The 19,968-nt window shown below is 56.4% G+C and overlaps 2 protein-coding genes across 2 annotated transcripts; both read right to left on the bottom strand.

Moving 5' to 3' along the window:
• Window positions 1-4,828, bottom strand: LOC131590773 (keratin, type II cytoskeletal 4-like). Its single transcript, XM_058861076.1, has 9 exons — window positions 4,274-4,828; window positions 3,353-3,570; window positions 2,238-2,298; window positions 1,749-1,844; window positions 1,499-1,663; window positions 1,176-1,301; window positions 596-816; window positions 356-390; window positions 1-254 (listed from the first exon to the last, which is right to left on the bottom strand). The coding sequence occupies exons 1-9, from the start codon at window positions 4,790-4,792 to the stop codon at window positions 1-3; spliced, it is 1,695 nt and encodes a 564-aa protein (XP_058717059.1). The 5' UTR covers window positions 4,793-4,828.
• A 7,581-nt stretch (window positions 4,829-12,409) lies between these two features.
• Window positions 12,410-19,915, bottom strand: KRT8 (keratin 8). The gene is made up of 9 exons (XM_058861300.1): window positions 18,960-19,915; window positions 17,976-18,184; window positions 17,220-17,280; window positions 17,006-17,101; window positions 16,746-16,910; window positions 14,924-15,049; window positions 14,288-14,508; window positions 13,703-13,758; window positions 12,410-13,617 (listed from the first exon to the last, which is right to left on the bottom strand). The coding sequence occupies exons 1-9, from the start codon at window positions 19,290-19,292 to the stop codon at window positions 13,424-13,426; spliced, it is 1,461 nt and encodes a 486-aa protein (XP_058717283.1). The 5' UTR covers window positions 19,293-19,915; the 3' UTR covers window positions 12,410-13,423.
• Between the last annotated feature and the right edge of the window lie 53 nt (window positions 19,916-19,968).

The raw sequence follows: 19,968 nt of genomic DNA, 5'->3' as shown, positions 1-19,968 counted from the left end.
CTATGCCCTCCGGCCAGTGGGGCCACTGTTCTTCAGGATGGTGCCAGATCCCCCCACCACCACTGAGTTAGATCCCCCACCCAGGGAGCCAAATCCACCCCCAGCACCAAATCCACCCCCTCCCAGGCTGAAGCATAAACCAGCACTGCCTGTGTTGCAGCTGCCTTTCCCACTTCCAAAGCCAATTCCTCCTCCTCCAAGGCACAATCCGCTGCCGTATCCACCTCCCACAGAGCTGCTGCCGCCCACCATAGCTGCAGAGAGGAACAAAAGGCACCAGGTTACCTCTGAGGCCACTAAGAAGTTTGAGGGCACCAATCCCAGCCCACCACGTTCCCATGGGAACAGTACTTACAGATGCTGACAGAGCTCTGGCACTCTCCAGACATCCTGCAAGGAAAAGAGATGGAGTGTCAGATCCAACCAGAACATCTGGAGTGGTCCAGCTCCATGAAGTCAGGATTGGTCCACTGGCACAACCACAGGAGCATGGTCCACGACTCATGACAGCACCATTAATGTTTTATGATGGTGGCACACATTTTTCCCATTGACTGATCAGGATACATGGGAATTCTTGCTGTATCCCACCCACCTGCACTCCTCGCCCTCCAACAGCTTCCTGTAGGTTGCAATCTCCACATCCAGGGCTAGTTTGACGTTCATGAGCTCCTGATATTCCCTGAGCTGTCGGGCCATCTCAGCCTTGGCTTTTTGCAGGGCTGTCTCCAGCTCAGCCAGTTTGTCTCTGGCATCCTTGAGAGCCACCTCCCCACGCTGCTCCGCGTCCGCAATTGATGTCTGAACAGTCTCACACTGGAGGGCAAGACATAGGTGGGATGAATGGGGTAAGGGCAGCCCATGAGAGATTAAACCATGATCCCAGATTAGAGAAACATGTAATGGTTTGGGCTGGACAGGATGTTAAAGATGATCTGGAGCATGACCAGGGACACCTTCCACCAGGTTCCTCCAAGTCACATCCTACCTGGCCTTGGACACTTCCATGGACGGAGCATCCATAACTTCTCTGGGCAGCATGTGCCAGAGCCACTCAGGCTCAGCTATTCCCAGGTCCCTCCCAACAATTCCCACCACTCTTATTTCCCTTCAGAGAAGTTCTAAAGGGCATAACCAAGAGGTCCTCCCCATTACTCAAAAAACATAACCCCCACCTGCTTCTTCACACTCTCAATCTCAGCTCGGATCCTCTGGATTATGCGGTTGAGCTCTGAGATCTCGATCTTGGTATCCTTGAGGCTGTCCCCATGTTTGCCTGCAGTTGCCTGCAGCTCCTCATACTGGTGGGATGAAGCAGAAAGAGCAGATTGAGTCCACTGTGACCTCACAGCTGCTCCCACATCACCGCAGGGAAGCCAAGAAGAGCAAGGACCACTCTGGATGGACCAGCACCAGCAACACTCCAGATCTTGCCATGGTCTGAGCTCTCCCACCCCCTTAGACTCTGGACAACCCCAGCAGTGTGTGCCTTCCTCACCTTGCACCGGTACCAGGACTCGGCCTCGGTGCGGCTCCGGTTGGCGATCTCCTCATACTGCACCTTGACCTCAGCGATGATGCTGTCCAGGTCCAGGTTCCGGTTGTTGTCCATGGACAGCACCACTGAGGTGTCAGACACAGTCTTCTGCACCTGGCACAGCTCCTATAGGTGACATCCAACCCAGATTTAGCCCTTCCAGATCTTTCGTATGGCACCTCCCCCATCCCAGTGTCCCCAGAGTACTCACTGCTTCGTAAAGACACTTGAGGAAGTTTATCTCATCTGACAGAGAATCCAGTTTTCCCTGGAGCTCCACCTTGGTCATGTAGACTCCATCCACGTCCTGTAGCAGAGATGGGATGAGAAAAACTGCCTGGCACACACCAGTTAATCTAAAGTTTCATGGAATCATGGAATAGTCTGGGGTGGAAAGGGTCTTAAATGCAATTCCATCCCCTTCCATGGGCAGGGACACCTCCCACTATCCCAGGCTGCTCCAAGCCCCATCCAGCCTGGCCTTGGACACTTCCAGGGATGGGGCAGCCACAGCTCCTCTGGGAAATCCATTCCAGGGCCTCCCCACCCTCACAGGGAGGAATTTCTTCCCAATATCCCATCCAGCCCTGCCCTCTGGCAGTAGAAAGTGATTCCCCTTATCCTGTCACTTCAGGCCATTGTCCAAAGTGCCTCTCCAGCTCTCCTGGAGTCCCTTTAGGTAAAAAAAAAAGGACTTGACCTTCTTCAGGAGCACAAATTCATTCTCAGCTGCTGTCCTTTTGTTTATTTCCTCCTCGTACCTGTGGATGGGAAGGAGGGAGATGGAATCTGGCTGCTTGTCTTGGCTCCAGTTCAGACTAATGAACATTGCTGGCCTCAGACTCATAAACTCAGCAAAAATAGATCTGCCATGAGGGAGATTTATGGACAGGCAATTGCACCTCATCTTTCAGGACAAGCCCTGGCTCCTGCATCTCCAGCGTCTGGATGAGGAAAGCCTGGAAAGAGGAATTCTGGCTCTAAGTGAGTTCTGGTGCTTGCAGCCACTCCACGTTCCTTCTATGAGATCCAAGAACCTTCAGCTCCTCACAGGTATCATGTAATCTCCTGATTTGGAAGGGACTTACAGGGATCATCGAGTTCAGCTCCTGGCCCTGGTCCAAATGGACTCAAAGTTTTCAGATGCTCATCTCCAAATATGAAGTCAATTTTTACCCAACAACCTCTGGTTGATCCCAGGTTTTGTGGATTCCAATGATTCCTGGATTTCCTTGCCCACTGTCTTTTTTTAATTCTTCAAGTGAATTAATTTCTCCAGTCTTTGCTCTACCTTTTCCAACTGGACACATTTTATGTTTATATTTATAGACAAAAATAAATTATATATTATAATAAGTAACAGCAGGAAAAGAATATTTATTTTTCCTTTCTTTTTTTACTTCATGTCAACCCTCCACAGCAATCCTCAAATCCTGAATGATATTATGTGAAGGAATCATGAAGAAACCCATAAGGAAATTAGAGTTTGGTTTAGCAACTGATTAATTCATTAAACCATAATGTCACTGATTCTTAAGGAATTCCTTCTTGAGGAAGACAAAGAGAGGAGGATCCTCCTTCAGGAAGGAGAACAATTCAAGCAATATATTGAGAAAATCTGAGAAAAGTTGAGAAATACCTTGAAAAAGCTTGAAACCACTTTTCATCCAGACTTTCCCCAAAGCATTTTACATTTTCTAACCATCAGGGAAAAAATCAATATTGACAATTATTATCAATATTTCATTTTTTTGGCTGTTTGAAGTGAGTTTTTTCTCTCTGTTTATCCACCACTAGACATCCCAAACAACCTACTTTGTCTTGAAGTCCTCCACCATGTCCTGGAAGCTCTTCAGCTCCATCTCCAGCTGGTGCTTCTCACTGGAGAGACAATCCAACTGCTTCCTCAGCCCACTGATGTAAGTCTCAAAGAAGGGGTCCAGGTTCCTGCCCCCTGTTCCTGTACCGCCCTGTTCCTGCAGCAGCTTCCACTTGGTCTCCAGGACTCGGTTCTGCTGCTCCAAGAACCGGACCTAAACAGGTGGGGAATGAGTCAGGTTCTTCCTTCAAAACCCCATTTTTTATTGATTTTTCTCCCCATGTGTTTTCCATATTTTATTCTCATTTAATGTCTGATAACTCCCCAGTCCTACAGGACAGGTAGGACCACAGTGGATGGGGTGAGTGGGCAAAAGAGGGTCACATCCCCTCCCCAATTTTGGAGCCTCTAAATGGAAGAAATACAATGAACTTCTTGAGTTTGGCGTCTTCTTGTTCAAAATAGCCAAAAAAGTACCAACATCTTCAAAATAGACCAAAACATTCAAAAAGTACGATTTCCTTAAAAATAGCCTAAATCACTACATATCCCATCTTCTTCTTAAAAATAGCCCAAAACCCCTCAAATCTTAACATCTTAAAAACATTCCCCAAAAAAATCCAACCTTCTCCTTTAAAATAACCCAAGTCAACCAAAATCACATCTTCTCCTTAAAGGCAGCCTAAAGCACCCAAACTCTTATTAAAAATAGCCCCAAACACCCCAAAAATTTCACCTTCTCCTTCAAAGCAGCCCAATGTTCCCCTTAAAATAGTCCATTTTCCCCCTAAAACCAGCCCCAAACACCTTCAGTTTATGGGGATTTGGGCAACTCCCAGCTCTGGGTGCCACTGGATGAGCATCTCACAGTCATTCCCACCCTCCAGAGCCAATCCCAGAGTGAAGCCCCTCCAAACCTTGTCGATGAAGGACGCGAACTTGTCATTGAGTTTCTTGATCTCCTCTCGTTCCTGTGTCCGAACCTTCTGGATCTCAGGGTCAATCTCCAGGTTGAGGGGGGCCAGCAGGCTCTGGTTGATGGTCACCTCCCTGATACCACCCGGGGGGCACAGAGGGAAGCCCTGGCCCCCCATCCCACCATCAGATCCTCCACCAAAGCCACCAAAGCCACTGCTGAGGCCGCCACCAAAGCACCCTGCACCATAGCCACCCCCAACTCCTGCTCCTGCCCCAAAGCCAAAGCCTCCTTGGCCACCAAAGCCTCTGCAGGTGCCACCAGCCCCACCGAATCCTCCCAGGGAGGTGCTTTTACTGCCCCCCAGAGAATAGAGGCTCCTGGTGCTGAATCCACCGGCACCCCCAGATCCCCGGCATCCCCCGCGGGGCATGGAGCTGAATGTGACCTTGTTCTTGCCCCCGAAACACACAGAGCTGGAGCTGAACCCCCTGCCAAGAGCACAGGACTGCCGAGACATGGTGAAGGGTCCCCAAAATCCTGAGCAAAGAGCTGAGGCTGGAGCTTGGGAGGCGAGAGGAGCCAAGTCCTGTGGGAGCAGCTGCTGGGTCCCCCCTTTTTATGGGCACAGGGAGTTGGTCGGTGCCAGGGGGGAGTGGAGATGTCATTTTTTGGGGGTTGTTTCATTCTCTTCATTGTTTTCAGATTTGAAAGGACGCCTTCCTCACTTTACCACAACCATGACCTGCCTGCAAACACTCCCCAAAGAGCAAATAAAAACAAAAGTATTGTTGGTGTTGGAGCCAAACTCCAACTCAAATTCCCTGGGTCGCAGGCTGTCGCTCATCACAAAGCCCTGTGAACTCTCTGATGCATCACACCCTTGAGGGAAACCCTTGTTGTAGCTAAATCTGTCATTTTCAGCCTGACACCAGGGGCTGGGTTCACTGAATTCCAACAAAAACCCAGGCTTCCAGGCACACCCTCAGATGCACTCAGTTTCAACCTCCTGCTCCAAGGAGCGTGACGTGGGTTGTCCAAACTATTTCACAACTGAGAGCATTAGTGTTTGGCAGGGCTCTAAAACTACTTTTGTGTCAATAAAGACAATTTTAAAACCTTCTTAAGCCTTCTGAAAGGGTTTTGAAATAATTCTGGATCCCTCTGAGTGACGTGTTGGGCTGGGCAGGACACATTGGGATTTGAAGAGACTGAAATATCCTAATGTATCTGTGTTGGGCCACACCCCAGCAGGGTCAAGACTGTTCCCTGCCCAACAACTTTGAGAGGTGATCACATCCCTCCTCTGAGGAACCTTCCAGGGATTTGGGGATGTTTCCTGAGGATCCCTGTGGGTCTCCTGTCCCTCCACAGCATGTGGTACTCAGCAAAGCCGCTCCCAGCCTACCCCATTGTTAAAGTAACACAATTTAATTGCTTAATTGCTTTAAATTTTTATTTAAATGTGTTGTTGAGCTGCCTCCATTGAGGATCCCGGCCCCAAAACTTCCCCCAACCAATAAAATCCAAACAACCAAACAACCCCCACTGCCAATAAAATCCAGCTCTGGATTATCCTGTTCACTGGGAGAGGTTTGTGGAACCAGTTTCAGCTCCAAGACTGTTCATCCCCCGCTTTTTTTTTTCACAGAAAATATGCAAATCTAGGTCTGGGTGCATGTCCCAGTGTTTCCTCCTGAATCGCATCAGAGATCCTGAAGCTCCAGGATTTTCAGCCCCAGCAGATTTGCAGAGCAGGGAACATGGAAGTTGATGTTCCCCTTGGACAATGTGTATCCTGCACACCCAATCCCACCTGGAAACCCTCTCCCACTCTCCAGGGTTCCCCAGTTTTCCAGCTGGAGAAGAGAAGCAGTTTGAACGAGGGAAGGAGGTGGCGGCTGCACCTCCTGACCTTACGCAACCGGCAGAACTGCCCCAAAACTGAATGAACCTGTTGGAGCCCGGGTGGAGAGCATTCCTGCCAGGAATTCCCAGGGTGGCTCCAGCACCAGCTACTGGACCAGCTGCTGGCCTGTGGCCAGCCCAGCACTTGCCCAAGCAGCTGCTGGGCCAGCAAAGCCATGCCCCGCCCTGCCACCAAGGGGTGGAGACACCTAACTGGGACATGGGGTCGGTTCTCAAATCCTCCTGAACTCCAAGGTAGAGCATCTCGATGCTCCAGTGCTGGCTGGGATAGAAATGCATCAGGAGCAAAACTGAGGGCCCAAGGTTGGCCACTGTCACCCAACCATTGTTGGCCAACATCATTGACCCAGTGCTGGCCACCATCACCCACGCACTGTTGGCAACCCACCTAACACACTGTCACCTGTGTCACCCGTGTCACCTGTCCACTCTACCATGGAGGGCCATCCCTCCCTCAGTGTTAGCCACCATCACCTACCCAATGTTGGGCACCAACCTCTGCTCAGTCTTGGCCACTGTCACCCACCCAACACTGGCTACCATCACCCACCCAAACTAGACTGTCATCAGCCATCCAGCACCCCAACATCCCAGCTTCCTGGTGTATCCCATGGGAGCAGGGACCAACAGCATGGCTACCCAGCAGTCCCAACCAGGGAAATGTGCAGCAGAACCACAGTCCAAATACAGCTGTTTTCACCCCAGAACTGCGCTGGGACTGGGTTCAACTGGGAAAACCTCAGATCCGGAAACTCCTGGCTGCTCTGTTAACAGGCACCAACCCAGGAAATCGCAGGGCTGGGAGCAGGAATGGTGACGGCTGGAACAACAAGGTGGGTCCCTGGGAGATCAAAGCAAGTGTTGCAGTAGACGGGCGGCACCCTGGGACTGCCGAGAGACCTGGGCACCCTGGGATCCATGGTGGGAGCGGAGCTGGCAGCATGGTGCTCATGGCACCCCCAATCCCAGGATTTACAAGCCCCAGGAGTGGGTTGACTCCCATTACTGTTGTGATGTCATTGGGGTCACCTCTCCTGCTGTCCCACTGCCCAGGGATGGGACCCTGCATCATGGCCAGCCATAGGGAAAGTTCATCCCAGACCCAGTGCTGGGAAACAGATTCCAGGGAATGAGGATTACGGAGCATCAGGGAGGTAGCCCCAGGAAGGAGCACCCACTTGGACTTGACAGCCCTCACAGGATCCCTGTGAGGGGGTGAGAGCCCTTCTGGGGGTTATCGGGCCAGGGTGGGCCCCAGGCAGGGGTAGGGCTGACCCTGGGGGTCCCATGGGAATCCGTGTGAATATCCCACGGGAATAACAACTCATTGGACACCCAGGTCCCCCTGTTTCTTCCCACATGGGAGGCAAACAAGGACACCAAAATGGGATGAATTAAGTGATAAAAGGGTCAGGGTGGGTGCTTAAGGTGGGGGTGATCCCATGTTTTTGAGGGAAACCATTGGGATTGGGGCAGTTGGACCCAGTAAGCCCCTCAGGTGCAGTACCACCCCCTCCCCAAATTCCTGAGGGTGGGAAACAAGGGGGCTGCACCCCAGGGTATCTCTGTATCCATCCTTCCCCCACCTTCCATCACTCCCTCCCCAATCCCTTGGTATCCCAAATCCAAAACACCTTCTAAAGGGCTGGAATGTGCCCCAAAGCCCAAACAGGCTACCAAAAATGAGACCACACCCCAAGCCATCCCACCCTCCCCAGTCCCCCCCCTCCTGGGGGTTCCCCAACTCCCAGGATCACTCCACATCTCACCCCACTTAAGAAGGCAACACTGACTCAAAATATGCTGGGTCTGGGGGTGCAGAGTCTCAGAGGGCTGTGGGGGACGTCAGGAAGCAGAGGGAGGTTTGGGGTGCCGGGAGGGGAGGAGTGCAGGGGTGTGCGTGTGAAAGTACCAAGAGTTTGGGTGGCTCCTCCCGACGCTAATTACAGGATTTAATTACCCCGACAGGCCCCGGCTTGTCACTGCACCCCAAAACCCCATCCAGGTGGCAGCCAAGGGACCAGCCCCCAGTATGGGGCAGGGACACCCCACTATGGGGCAGAGACTTCCTCATAAACACCCTGGACACATCTATGTGCAGAGATGCCCGCCTGAGCACCTGGATTTTGAGAGTCCCTCCATGGGGAGGTGGGTTTTAGGGGGAAGGAGCCCATTCAGGAAGTGGATTTGTGGGGGGCTGAGCTTGGGGGAGTCCCACAACGACAGAAATGGGGGTTGAGGACTCCCTGATCCAGGAAAATTTGGGGGTCAGGAAGTGTCTGTCTGAGCCCACAGATTTTGGGGATCCTCTCCATGGGGAGGTGGGGTTTGAGGTGAAGAAGCCCATTTGGGAGGTGGATTTGCGGGGTCTGAGCTCGGACCGACCCTCAGTGGTGGAAATGGGGGTTCAGGTTCCCTAGCAGGAAAATTTGGGGGGGGGCACAAACCCCCAAGCCCCCTGGGCTTGACCTCATCCTCAGACACAGGGGGACCCCCATAGGGCAGGGTCCCCCCCTTTCCTCCATCACCCTTCATGAGGTCCCAGCACCCCCCACAATGGTTCAGTACCCCCAAACCCCTCACCCCACTCCCCCTATCCCAAGAGGAACCCAGGTGACCCCAAAAGGAGCAGGGATCCCCCAATCCTGTGAAAACTCAAATGCCCTGAGCTCGACCCCACACCCAGAGGACTCCCATTTCCCCCAGTACCTCGCCTGGGCTCAACACCCCAAACCCTTCACTCTGCCCCCAAAAGGGACCCAAAGGGACCCCAGTGTCTGGGTCGCCCCTCCCGGCTGCCTCTCAACGCCCCAAAAGGCTCAGGGACCCTCCCAAACCTGGAGGCCCTCAAAGTGGGGCCCACTGAGCAGGTGAGTCATGGCCCCACCCGTGGGTGAGCTGGGTCAGGTCTCAGCCTGTCTCCCCCGCCCGCCGTGGGGGGGGCTCGACGTCCCGGTCATGAAACCGCAGGGTGGGTTCGGGGTCAAATCCTGCAAGACGTCCCCGTGCCTCAGTTTCCCTCCTTGGACACCACCAGCACCCGCAGCTCCAGTGCTGGGAGGTTTGGGTGATGGGGGAATTAAACTCCCTCCTCAGGACCCTTTGGGGGCCCCGACACCCCTATCTACTTCTAGACCCTCGCAGATACCTCCAGACCCCGCACAGAGCCCCAGCTCCCCCCCAGACACCTCAGCACGCCCACAGCACAGCAGACCCCAATACTCAAACCCCTCCAGACAACCCCAAACCCACCTCCTGCCCCCCCCCAGGAACCTCCAGATCCACCCCCAGATTCTCCCAGACTCCCCGACAACCCAGACTCCCCCAGACCCACTCCCGACCCCCCCATAATCCATCAGACCTCTTCACGCCCCCAGATCCACCCCCTCATGCCACTCCCCCCGCCCCCCAACCCGCAGATTCTCAGTAGAGCCGGGCCCGGGCGGGGACTCCCCATTCTCGATCCCCATTCCCGATCCCCATTCCCGATCCCCAGATCCCCATTCCCGACTCCTCATTCCCGACTCCTCATTCCCGATCCCCATTCCCGACTCCCCATTCCCGATCCCCAGATCCCCATTCCCGACTCCTCATTCCCGACTCCTCATTCCCGATCCCCATTCCCGACTCCCCATTCCCGATCCCCATTCCCGATCCCCAGATCCCCATTCCCGATCCCCAGATCCCCATTCCCGATCCCCATTCCCGATCCCCATTCCCGATCCCCATTCCCGACTCCCCATTCCCGATCCCCATTCCCGATCCCCAGATCCCCATTCCCGATCCCCAGATCCCCATTCCCGATCCCCATTCCCGATCCTCATTCCCGATCCCCATTCCCCAGTCCCCCCCTCGGCAGTCCGGAGGGGGAGGCCATATCCCGCCTCCTGCCGCGGCTCCATTCCCGCTCCTCTGCCGCCCTCCAGCGCCCGCGAACCCCAAAATCACCGGGGCGGGAGGGGCAGGGGGGCGCTAAGGGCTGCTGGAGAAAGCTGGGGTCCCCAAACTCCTCAAACCCCTCCCCCTGCAAAGAACCCTGTGAGCCCCCAAACCAGCCCCCTGCCCCCCAAAAATCAGGGAGAGCCCCTCAGGGAGACGCCCCCCAAACCGGACACAGAATCAGGAGGAAGTTGAAATGGGGGGGGGGGGGCAGAAAAGGGGGTGCAGGGAGGTGACCTAAATTTAACCTTCCCGGGGCGGGCACCGCTGATCCCACCCCCTTTTTTTTAACGGGGGCTGTGTTACCCCCTCGCCCCCGAGATCCAGCACCCCCCTTTCACCCCAAAGGCCCCACAAAAGCTCAGGTCCCCCTTCCCCCCCGAATCTCAGGGGCTCCCGAGGGGCCCAGAATTTGGGGGTGCTCACGCTGGGTCTGAGGGAGCCCTTCCCGGTTTTGGGACCCCTCTCCACTCCCCCCGCACATCTTGGAAGGGTCCCCAAACTCCTTGGCTGCGAACTGGGGAGACCTGAGGGCTCCATATACTGTGGGACTGCAGGCCTTCCTCAACTCCTTAATTAATGAGTGGATTAATTAATTAATCGTCTGCCGGCAGTAATTAGGGGTCACCCCCTTCCCACCCGCAGATGGAACTGGGGGGGGACACCCCAAAATCTGCAACACCCCCAGACCCTTTGGAGACTCCCAGCCCGCCCAACCCTTGGAGAGATCCCCAAATCTGCACTCAGCCCTTCCCAGCCCCAAACCCTCCCTCCCGCCTTGCTCGGGCCTCGTTGGGTTAATGATTAACGGGGGACAAAGTCCGCGGTCAGCGCTGATTTGGGGGGGGTTCGCCCTTCCCCTCCACCCCGTGGAGACCCTCCAGGACGGCTCTGAGCCCCCCAAAACGGCTCTGAGCCCTGCCATGCCCCATTCCCCCAAATCTCTACCACCACTAACCCAAACACCCCAGGGCATGACCCCGAAACCCCCAAACCAGCTGAGTGGGGGGGAAAGGACCCCCAAACCAGGCTGCTGCCACCCCTCCCTGCCGCTACAAAGTGGGGGGGCCCTAGAGGGTACCCAGGGGTTTTGGGGTGCAGTAGCCCCCCTGGAGGGACACGGGCACCCCAAAGCAGACCCTGATACCCCTGGATGAGAGACCAGGAAAAAACCCAGGCACCCCAGAATAGATTCTGGCATCCCAAAAGGGGTCCTGGCACCCCAGAACAGACCCTAGCATTTCAAAATAGACCCAGTCACCCCAAAATGGACTCTCACACCCCAGGATGGGTGGTTGTACCCCCAAACAGATCCTCCTATCCCCAAGCAGACCCAAGTACCCTGGAATTAGTTCTGGCACCCCAGAGAGGTCCCAGGAACCCCAAAACAGACCCAGGCATCCTGAGATGGGCCCTGGCACCCCCTGAGGGAACTGGCCACCCCCAAAAAGACCATGGCGCTTCAAGATGGATCCTGGAACCCCAGAAAGGACCTTGACACCCCAAAACGGGTCCTGTCATCCTGGGATGGGTCCTGGTATGCCAAAACGGTCCCAGGCAGCCCGTGATGAGAACAGACACCGTGAAAGTGGTCTGAACATCCAAAAATGGACCCAGGAACCCCAAAACAGGGATTGGTATCCCAAAACAAGTCCTGGCACCCCTGGAAGGGTTGTGACACCCCAGGAAGGACCCTTTTATCCCCAAACATATATTGACAGCCCATGATGGCTCCTGGTACCCCAAAACACAGCTGGACATCCAAAAACAGACTTGGGCACATCAGCATGGTCGCAAGCACCCCAGGAGGGGCCCTGGTGCCCCAGGATGAGTCCTGGTACCCCAAAACAAACCCAGGCACCCTTAGATGGGTTCTGGCACCCTGACACAGACCCAGGCACCCCAAGATGAGTCCTGGCACCTGGGAGGGATCCAGGGAACACAAAACAGGTATTGGCACTCTGGGGTGGGTCCTGGCACCCCAAGGAGGGATCTGGCCACCTCAAGATTCCTGGCACTCTAAAACAGATTCTAGATCCCCAAACAGACTCAGACACTCCAAAACTGCTCTGGGAACACCAAGATTGGTCTCAGTCCCCCAAGACAGACTCAGGAACCCCAGAACAGCCCCAGGCACCCTGAGAGGGATTCCACCCCACACACCAAGCACCCCAAGATTGTCCTGGCACCCCAAAACACCCGAGGCAGCCTGGGATGAGATCAAACATCCCAAACCAGGGCACACACCCCTCCCCCCCAATTATCAACACTCCCAAATTTCCAAGGTTTTATTCCAGCAGCGAGCAGAACCCCCAGGGGAGGCCCTGACCCCCCAGTTCCCACCGTACAGTCTGAGAGGTGACAATGGGGGGGGGGGGGTTTGGAGCCCTCCAGGGGACACTGGGGGGCACTGGCTCAGGTTCTCAGTGGAGGGTGTGTGGTGTCCTGTCTGGAACTGGGGACCCCCAGGGACGGGGCCAGGAAGGAGTGGGGACACACCAGGCTGGGGGGGGATTCAGCTGGTCAGATGATGGGAATGGGGGGATCCCTCAGGAAAGGAATGGGCTCAGCTAGCTTGGACAAGGGGGTCCCTCCCCAAGACCCCCCCAGGACATGGACAGGACCCCCCAGGAAAGGGGGCTCAGGTGGCCTGGACTTGGGGGGACCCCCCGGGCAGGAAAGAGGGGACTTGGGGGGGGGGGGGCTCAGAAGGTCAGGACATGGGGGACCCTTCCCGTCACTCCAGGTAAGGGGGTTCAGCTTGGCAGGACATGAAGGGACACCCTGAGAAGGGGAGGCCCAGGGGTGCTTAGCTGGGCTGGACATGAGGGACCATCCAGGACACAGAGAGACCCCCAGGAAAGGGGGAAGGCTCAGCTGGCCTGGACTTGGGGGGATGCCCTCAGAAGGAAAAGGGGGTCCAGGGGAGCTCAGCAGGTCAGGTCATGGATCCCCCCAGAAAGGGGGGTGCTCATCTTTCCAGGACATGGGGGGACATGCCAGGATGGAAAGGGGAGGCACAGCTGGGCTGGACATGGGGACCTCCTCTCAGGAAAGGGGGTTTGCCTGGTTGGGACTTAGTGGGAACACCCTGGGAGGACAGGAAACATGGAGGATCCCCCTGGGAAAGACGGGGTTTGGTTTGTGGGGACATGGAGGACACCCCAGAAAGTGGGGCCCTGGGGGGGCCTCAGCAGGTCAGGATTTAGGGTCTGCTCAGGAGAGGGAGGGGCTCAGCTCAGCTGGCCAAGCCAAGAAATGGAGGTCCCCGAGGAGAGGGGGTTCAGCTTTCCAGGATGTCGGAGGACTCAGACACAAGTTTCCCATCACGGGTCTCGATCTTCTTGATGACAATGGCACGGGATTTGGGGGGGGGCATGGCCTCGGGGGGTGGGGGGGGCACTGAGTACCCCGAGCTGACCACAGCCCCCCCAAACGCCCCCCCAAATTCCCCCCCGAAACCTCCCCCAAATCCACCTGTGGGGAAGAGGGATTAGCTGTGAGGGGGGGCACATGGGGGGGCACCCAAAAGTGGGGGGTTGTGGGGACCCCCCAAACTCACCCAGGTACCCTGAAGTCTTAGTGTGGATGCTCAGGTTCTGCACAGCAGCCTCAAGCCTGGGGGGTATTTGGGGGAGTCCCCCAAACAGGATCAGTGATGGAGGGGGGGATAGAGGACATGGCCCTGGGGGGGAAATCGGGGGGGGGGGGTTTGTCCCCCAAAACTTTCCCGTAAACAGGAGCAGTGACAGGGAGGTATCTAAGGGACATGGCCAAAGTGAGGGGGGTTGGAGTGTTTTTGTGGGGACAGGAATAAGGGACATGGTCAAGTGGGGGAATTTGGGATGTTCATGGGATATGACATGGGACATGGAATGTCCATGGGATATGGGATACCCACAGGATATGGAATGTGGGATATGGGATGTCCGTGGGATATGGGGTACAGAACGTGAGATGCCCATGGAATATGGGATACTTGCAGAATATGGGACATGGAATATGGGAAGTTCATGGTATCCAGGGTGCCCATGGGATATGAGATGGAACATGGGACACCAGATGTGAGATATGGATGCCCAAAGGTAATGGGATGTGGGATGCCCATGGGATGAGGGATCCAGGATTTGGGATCAGGGCTTCCTACCTGCTCTCCTCGCCCTCCAGCAGCTTCCTGTAGGTTGCAATCTCAATGTCCAGGGCCAGCTTGACATTCATGAGTTCCTGGTATTCCCGGAGCTGCCGGGCCAGGTCCTGCTTGGCCTGGGCCAGGGCCCCCTCCAGCCCCCCCAGCTTGGCCCGGGCATCCCTCAGTGCCAGCTCCCCGCGTTCCTCGGCCTCTGCCACTGCCGCCTCCAGCCCAGAGCGCTGTGGGATGGGACAGTGAGCCCAGGATCCCCCTGGACCGGTGTCTCTGTGACGCAACATCCCCAGTATCTCAATATCCCTCACCCCCTCAGTGTCCCCATGTCCTAGTATACCCAGTGTCTCAACACTGCACATCGTGTCATCCTCTGTGGTCCAGTGTCCCCGTGTACCAGTATTCCTCATTCCCCAGTATCCCTCACAGCTCACTATCCCTCACCCCCTCCTCCCCCCAGTATTCCCAGCCCACCCAAAATCCCCCCCATCTCCGAGCCCTCACTCTCTCCTCCAATTTCCTGGATGAGATCCCAAGGGATACTCAGGGATCCAGTGAGGGGGTTCCCAGGGGTGCTGGGGGATGTGTCAGGGAGGGGCAGGCAGTATGTCTTCAAATTTCCATCCAGCTTGGATCCCAAACCTGATTTTTCAGAGCCTCAATTTCTGCCTGGATCCGCTGGATCCGCCGGTTCAGCTCCTGGATCTGGCTCCGGGTCTGGCGCAGGTCGTCTCCCTGCTTCCCAGCCGCCGTCTTCAGCTCTTCATACTGGAGACACCAGAGAGGGGATGGGAATGTGGGGCATCCCCCAAAGCCACCAGCACTCCAAAATTGGGAAGAAAAAGCTGGGATGTGGCCAAACTTGGAGGGATAGTCCAGTGTGGGATGTGGTAGGTCTGATTTGATTTGGCGCTGGGATCTTGAGGGGGATGGAAATGGGGGTATCCCCCTTTTTACACCAGCGCCTCAAAAATTGTGAGGGAAGAGCTGGGATGTGGTGGAGGCAGGTGGGATGCTTTGACAGGGATGTGGTAGCTCCAGTTGGAATTTGGTGGGTCCAGCTGGGTTTGGAAGTGGTATCTTGGAAGAATGGAGATTGGGGAGGACCCCTATTTTCCCCAAAATTTGGGATGGAAGAGCTGGGATTTGCCTGTGTTAAGAATGATGTTCCATCTGGGACCTGGGATCTCAGGGGCATGGAGATGAGGTGACCCCTTTCTTCCCCAGAACACCAAAACCGAGGAGGAAAGAGCTGGGATGTGGCCATATCAGTAAAGATCCCCCAGCTGGGATGACCGTGGGTCTGGTTTGGAGTCAGGGTCTTGGTGGGATGGGGAGGGGGAGGGAGGAACCTCGCTTTTCTATCAGCACCCCAAAAATTCAGAGGAAAGAGCCAGGATGCAGTGATGCTGGGAGGGATGATCCAACTGGGATGTGGTGTCCCTCATTGGGATGTGGTGGGTCCAGCTGGGCTTGAATCTGGGATCCCAGTGGGATGAAGCCCCCCACTTTCTACCAGCATCCCAAAACAGGGGATGAAAGAACCTGGGAAGTACTGGCACTGGGATCTGCACCAGGAATGGAGATGGGAGCTCCTCCCTGCCCCGTGGCACCCAGGACTGCGATGAGCCCATGCCTGGGGGAACACTCCAGGCTGGGATGTGGCAGCTCTGGTTGGGTTTCAAGACAGAGTTTCTCCCACGCAGCAGCCACTCCCTCCAGGGCAGGGAGGAAGAGGAGGAAGAAGAGGAGGAGGAAAAATTTGGGGCAGGGAGGAGGAGGAGAAGGAAGTTTCAGGAAGCAGAAAGAAGGAAGAGGATGGGGCAGGGAGGAGGAGGAAGATGCAGCAAGGAGGAGGACAAAGGTTCAGGGAGTAGGGAGGAGTAGGACAAGAAGGAAGAAGGATTGAGGTATAAGGAGGAGGAAGACAGAGCAGGGAGGAATGAGGAGGATGAAGGCTTGGGAATAAAGAGTAGGATCAGGGAGCAAGGAAGAGGATGAAGACTTGAGAAGCAAGGAGAGGGGGGAAGGCTCAGGGCAGGGAGGAGGAGAATTAGGAAGAAGGGAGAGGATGGGACAGGGAGGAGGAGGAAGTCTCGGGGTGTGGAAAAGGAGGAGGAAGTTTTAGGGAGCAGGAAGGAGGAGGAAGTGTCAGGGAGGAGGAAAGCTCAGTAAACAGTGAGGAGGAAGGATGGGGGAGCAGGGAAGAGGATCAGGGTAGGCAGAGGGAAGAAGGATTCGACAGGCAGGAAGAGGAAGAGGAAGGATTGGGGAAAAGAGAGGAGGAAGATGAAGGTTTGGGGAGCAGGCAGAGAGGAGGAGGATTGGTGGGTGAGGAGGAAGAAGATGAAGGAAGATGAAGGGAAGCAGGGAGGGGAAGGAAGAGGAGGAGGAGGAGGAGGAGGAGGAGGAGGAGGAGGAGGAGGAGGAAGACTTGGGGGGCAGCAAGGGGTTCTCTCCTGACCTTGACCTGGTAGAGACCTTCAGCCTCAGCACGGCTGCGGCCAGCGATATCCTCGTACTGTGCCCGCACATCTGCCAGGACTCCGGCCATGTCCAGCTGGCGGCTGTTGTCCATGGACACCACCACGGCCATCTCCGACACCTGTGTCCGCAGCTCCTGCAGCTCCTGCACACGTGCAGGGATGGGTTTAGTGGGGAAGCACCCCCTGAATCCAGGTACCCCAAATCCCAGGCATCCTCAAATTCAGGGCACCCCCAAACCTCCTCATAGAGCTGCCGCAGGAAGTTTATCTCATCTGTGAGGCTCTCCAGGTGTGATTCCAGCTCCACCTTTGACATGTAGGCTTCATCCACATCCTGCAGGAACACCCCTGTCACCCCCTGTTCCCAGCACCCCCAGGGACCCCCAGCAACACCTTGGTCTCAGGGACTCCCCCCGTGTCGGGGTCCCCCCTCAGTGTTGGGGTTACCCCACCTTTTTGAGCAGGACAAACTCATTCTCCTTTTCTGTGCGGTGGTTGATCTCCTCCTCATACCTGGACAGGAGGACACAAGGACAGGGGTGACAGGGGCACATGGAGAAATGGGGATGGGAGACATGGGGACAGGGGGAATATGGGGATGGGAGTTGGAGGATGTGGGCACTTGAGGGTAGGAGACATGGGAATGGGGTGAGGACATGGGGATATGGGAACGAGGGATGGGGGGACGGGGATATGGAAACAGTAGGGATGGGGACATGGTGACAGGGGGACATGGAGACATATGGGGACATTGGGACAGGGAGGGATATGAGGATGGGTGACATGGGAACATGGGAACAGGAGGATATAGGGACACCAGGGGATGGGAGGACATGGGGAAGGGGGGACAGGGGGACAAAGGGTCAAGGCAATGGGAGGATGTGGGGACATAGAGAGGATTTGGACCAGGGATGTGGGGGCATGAAGATAGAGGGACCTGGGGGGCCATCAAGGGCCATGGGGACAGGGGTACACAGGGATGAAGGGACATGGGGGTGAGGGCACACAGGATGGGGACAAAGGGGTATGTGGGGGAACACTCAGGGACACAGACATGGCCTTGAATTCCTCCAGGAGGTGTGGCCCAGGCAGGGTCAGCAGCAGGTGCAGCCCCAGGGGAGCTACAAGTTGGTCCTGGGGGGCTGTGGAGGGGTCTGGGGAGACATGGGGATAGCCAGAGGATTTGGGGGACACTCAGGGACACTGACTTGGCCTTGAACTCCTCAACGAGCCCCTGGACGTGGCTGAGCTCTGCACGCAGCCGCTGCCGCTCCTGCCCGAGTCCCTCGAGTTGCCGCCTCAGGGTCCCCACATAGCCCTCAAGGAGCCCTCCCAGGCTGCTGCGGGGTGGGGGCTGTGCCCGCAGGAGCCCCCACTTGGTCTCCAGGAGTTTGTTCTGTTGCTCCAGGAACCGCACCTGCAGATGGAGAACAGCACCCCAAAAACAGCCAAAATCACCACAAAATCACACCTGAGGGAAAGTGGGTCAGGAGCACTCCCACACTCCAGAATCACCTTAAAATCGCCCCACACAACCCCTCCATATCAAAGTCACCCTAAAATCACCAAAAAATTACCCCCACACCCCAAAAGCAGGGGCAGGGGCACCCCCATACCTCAAAATCACCCCAAAATCACCTCCACCCCCAAATCACACCTGGGGGGAAAGGGGGAAAAGCGAGTCAGCACCCCAAAATTACCCCCAAATCAACCCCCGGGGAATGGGTTGGGCTGGAGGGGGGCATGAAGTAGAAGAGTGGAAGCAGGGGAGGAGATTTGGGGTCCTGGGGCAAGCTGGAGTCTGTGTGTCCTTGGACAGAGTCAGCAGGGGGTCAGTGTCCCCAAGAGGGGTGTCAATGTCTCCAAGGGTCTCAGAAGGTCCCCAAAGGTGCTCAGGAGGTCCTGACTGATCCAGGGGGTCCCTGAAGGGTACCGGAAGGGTTTCTCTGTGTCCCCAGGGGTCTCAGGATGTCCCCAGAGGTGCTTGGGATGTCCTAGCTGAGATTCAGGGGGCCCCAGAGAAGGTCTCAATGTCCCCCAAGGGTACAGGATATCCCCAAAAATGTTCAGAACGTCCCAAGGAGGGTCTCAATGTCCCCAGGTGTCCCAAGATGTCCCAGGTGCCCCAGTAAGCCCCAGAAACCAGTCCCCAGGGTGCTCCCACCCCTCCTCGGCGTCCCCCCCAGCCCCACCTTGTCGATGAAGGCAGCAAATTTATCATTGAGTGTCTTGATCTGCTCCTTCTCCTCCCGCCGCAGCTCCTGCAGCTCTGGATCCACGGCCACGTCCAGCGGCGCCAGGAGACTCCGGTTGATGGTGACGGCCGTGATCCCTCCGCCCGCCACCGGGACCCACGAGGGACCCCCGAGCCCCCCGAAGCCGCCACGGAGCCCCCCGTAGGGGCCGAAGGCCGGGGCTGTGCTCATCCTCAGCGCTGGAGCAGCCGTGAAGGAGCGGGACGAGAATGAACGTCCCGGAACGGCCGAGCTGCTCCGGAGCGGCTGCCGGGGGATGGAGACAGACATCGGGGCCGGAGGAGACGGGAAAGTGGGAAAAGAGGCTGGGGAGAGCTTGGAAAGTGGGAAGTGGGAAAGGAGGTCGGCTGGAGGATAAGGAATCTGGAGAAGATTGGGAGGAGGCTGGAAGCTGGGAAAGGAGATAGGAGGGAGTTTGGAAAGAGGTTGGAAAGTGAATGAAGGTCGGGGAGGTTGGAAGAGGGTTGGAGGAGGCTGAGGGGGATGAGGAGGCTGCAGGGAGGAATGGAAAAGGTTAGAAGAAGGATGAGGAGATTGGAGGAAGTTTGGAAGAGGGTTGGAGAAGGTCCTCAGCTGAGGAGGACGAGGACGACTGGAGGAGGCTGAGGACGGTTGGAAGAGGCTGAAGAGGCTCAGGAGGATGAGGACGGCTGAAGTAGGTTGGAAGAGGCTGGAGAACGCTGAGGAGGACGGAGCCGAAGGCCGCGCTCGGGGCAGGGAGGCTCCAGCAGGACCGGCCGAACGGGTCGGGGCAGGACGGGCCGGGCCGGGCGGAGCGGCCAGGCGGGTTCCGGGCGCGTTCCCGGTTTGGTTCCCGGGTTGGTCCCCAGGTTTATCCCAGAGCCGGGGGAGGAGAAGGGAGGGGAGGGACCGGAGCTTTAACCCCTTCGGGACGTGGGATCCGCGGGATCACCGGGATCCGCCGGGATCGGGACGGGCGGGGGGC

Source organism: Poecile atricapillus, chromosome 35, assembly GCF_030490865.1.
Source record: "Poecile atricapillus isolate bPoeAtr1 chromosome 35, bPoeAtr1.hap1, whole genome shotgun sequence".
Taxonomy (NCBI): Eukaryota; Metazoa; Chordata; class Aves; order Passeriformes; family Paridae; genus Poecile; species Poecile atricapillus.
Note: the sequence above shows the minus strand (reverse complement) of the source record. Positions and strands in the feature narration are given on the sequence as shown.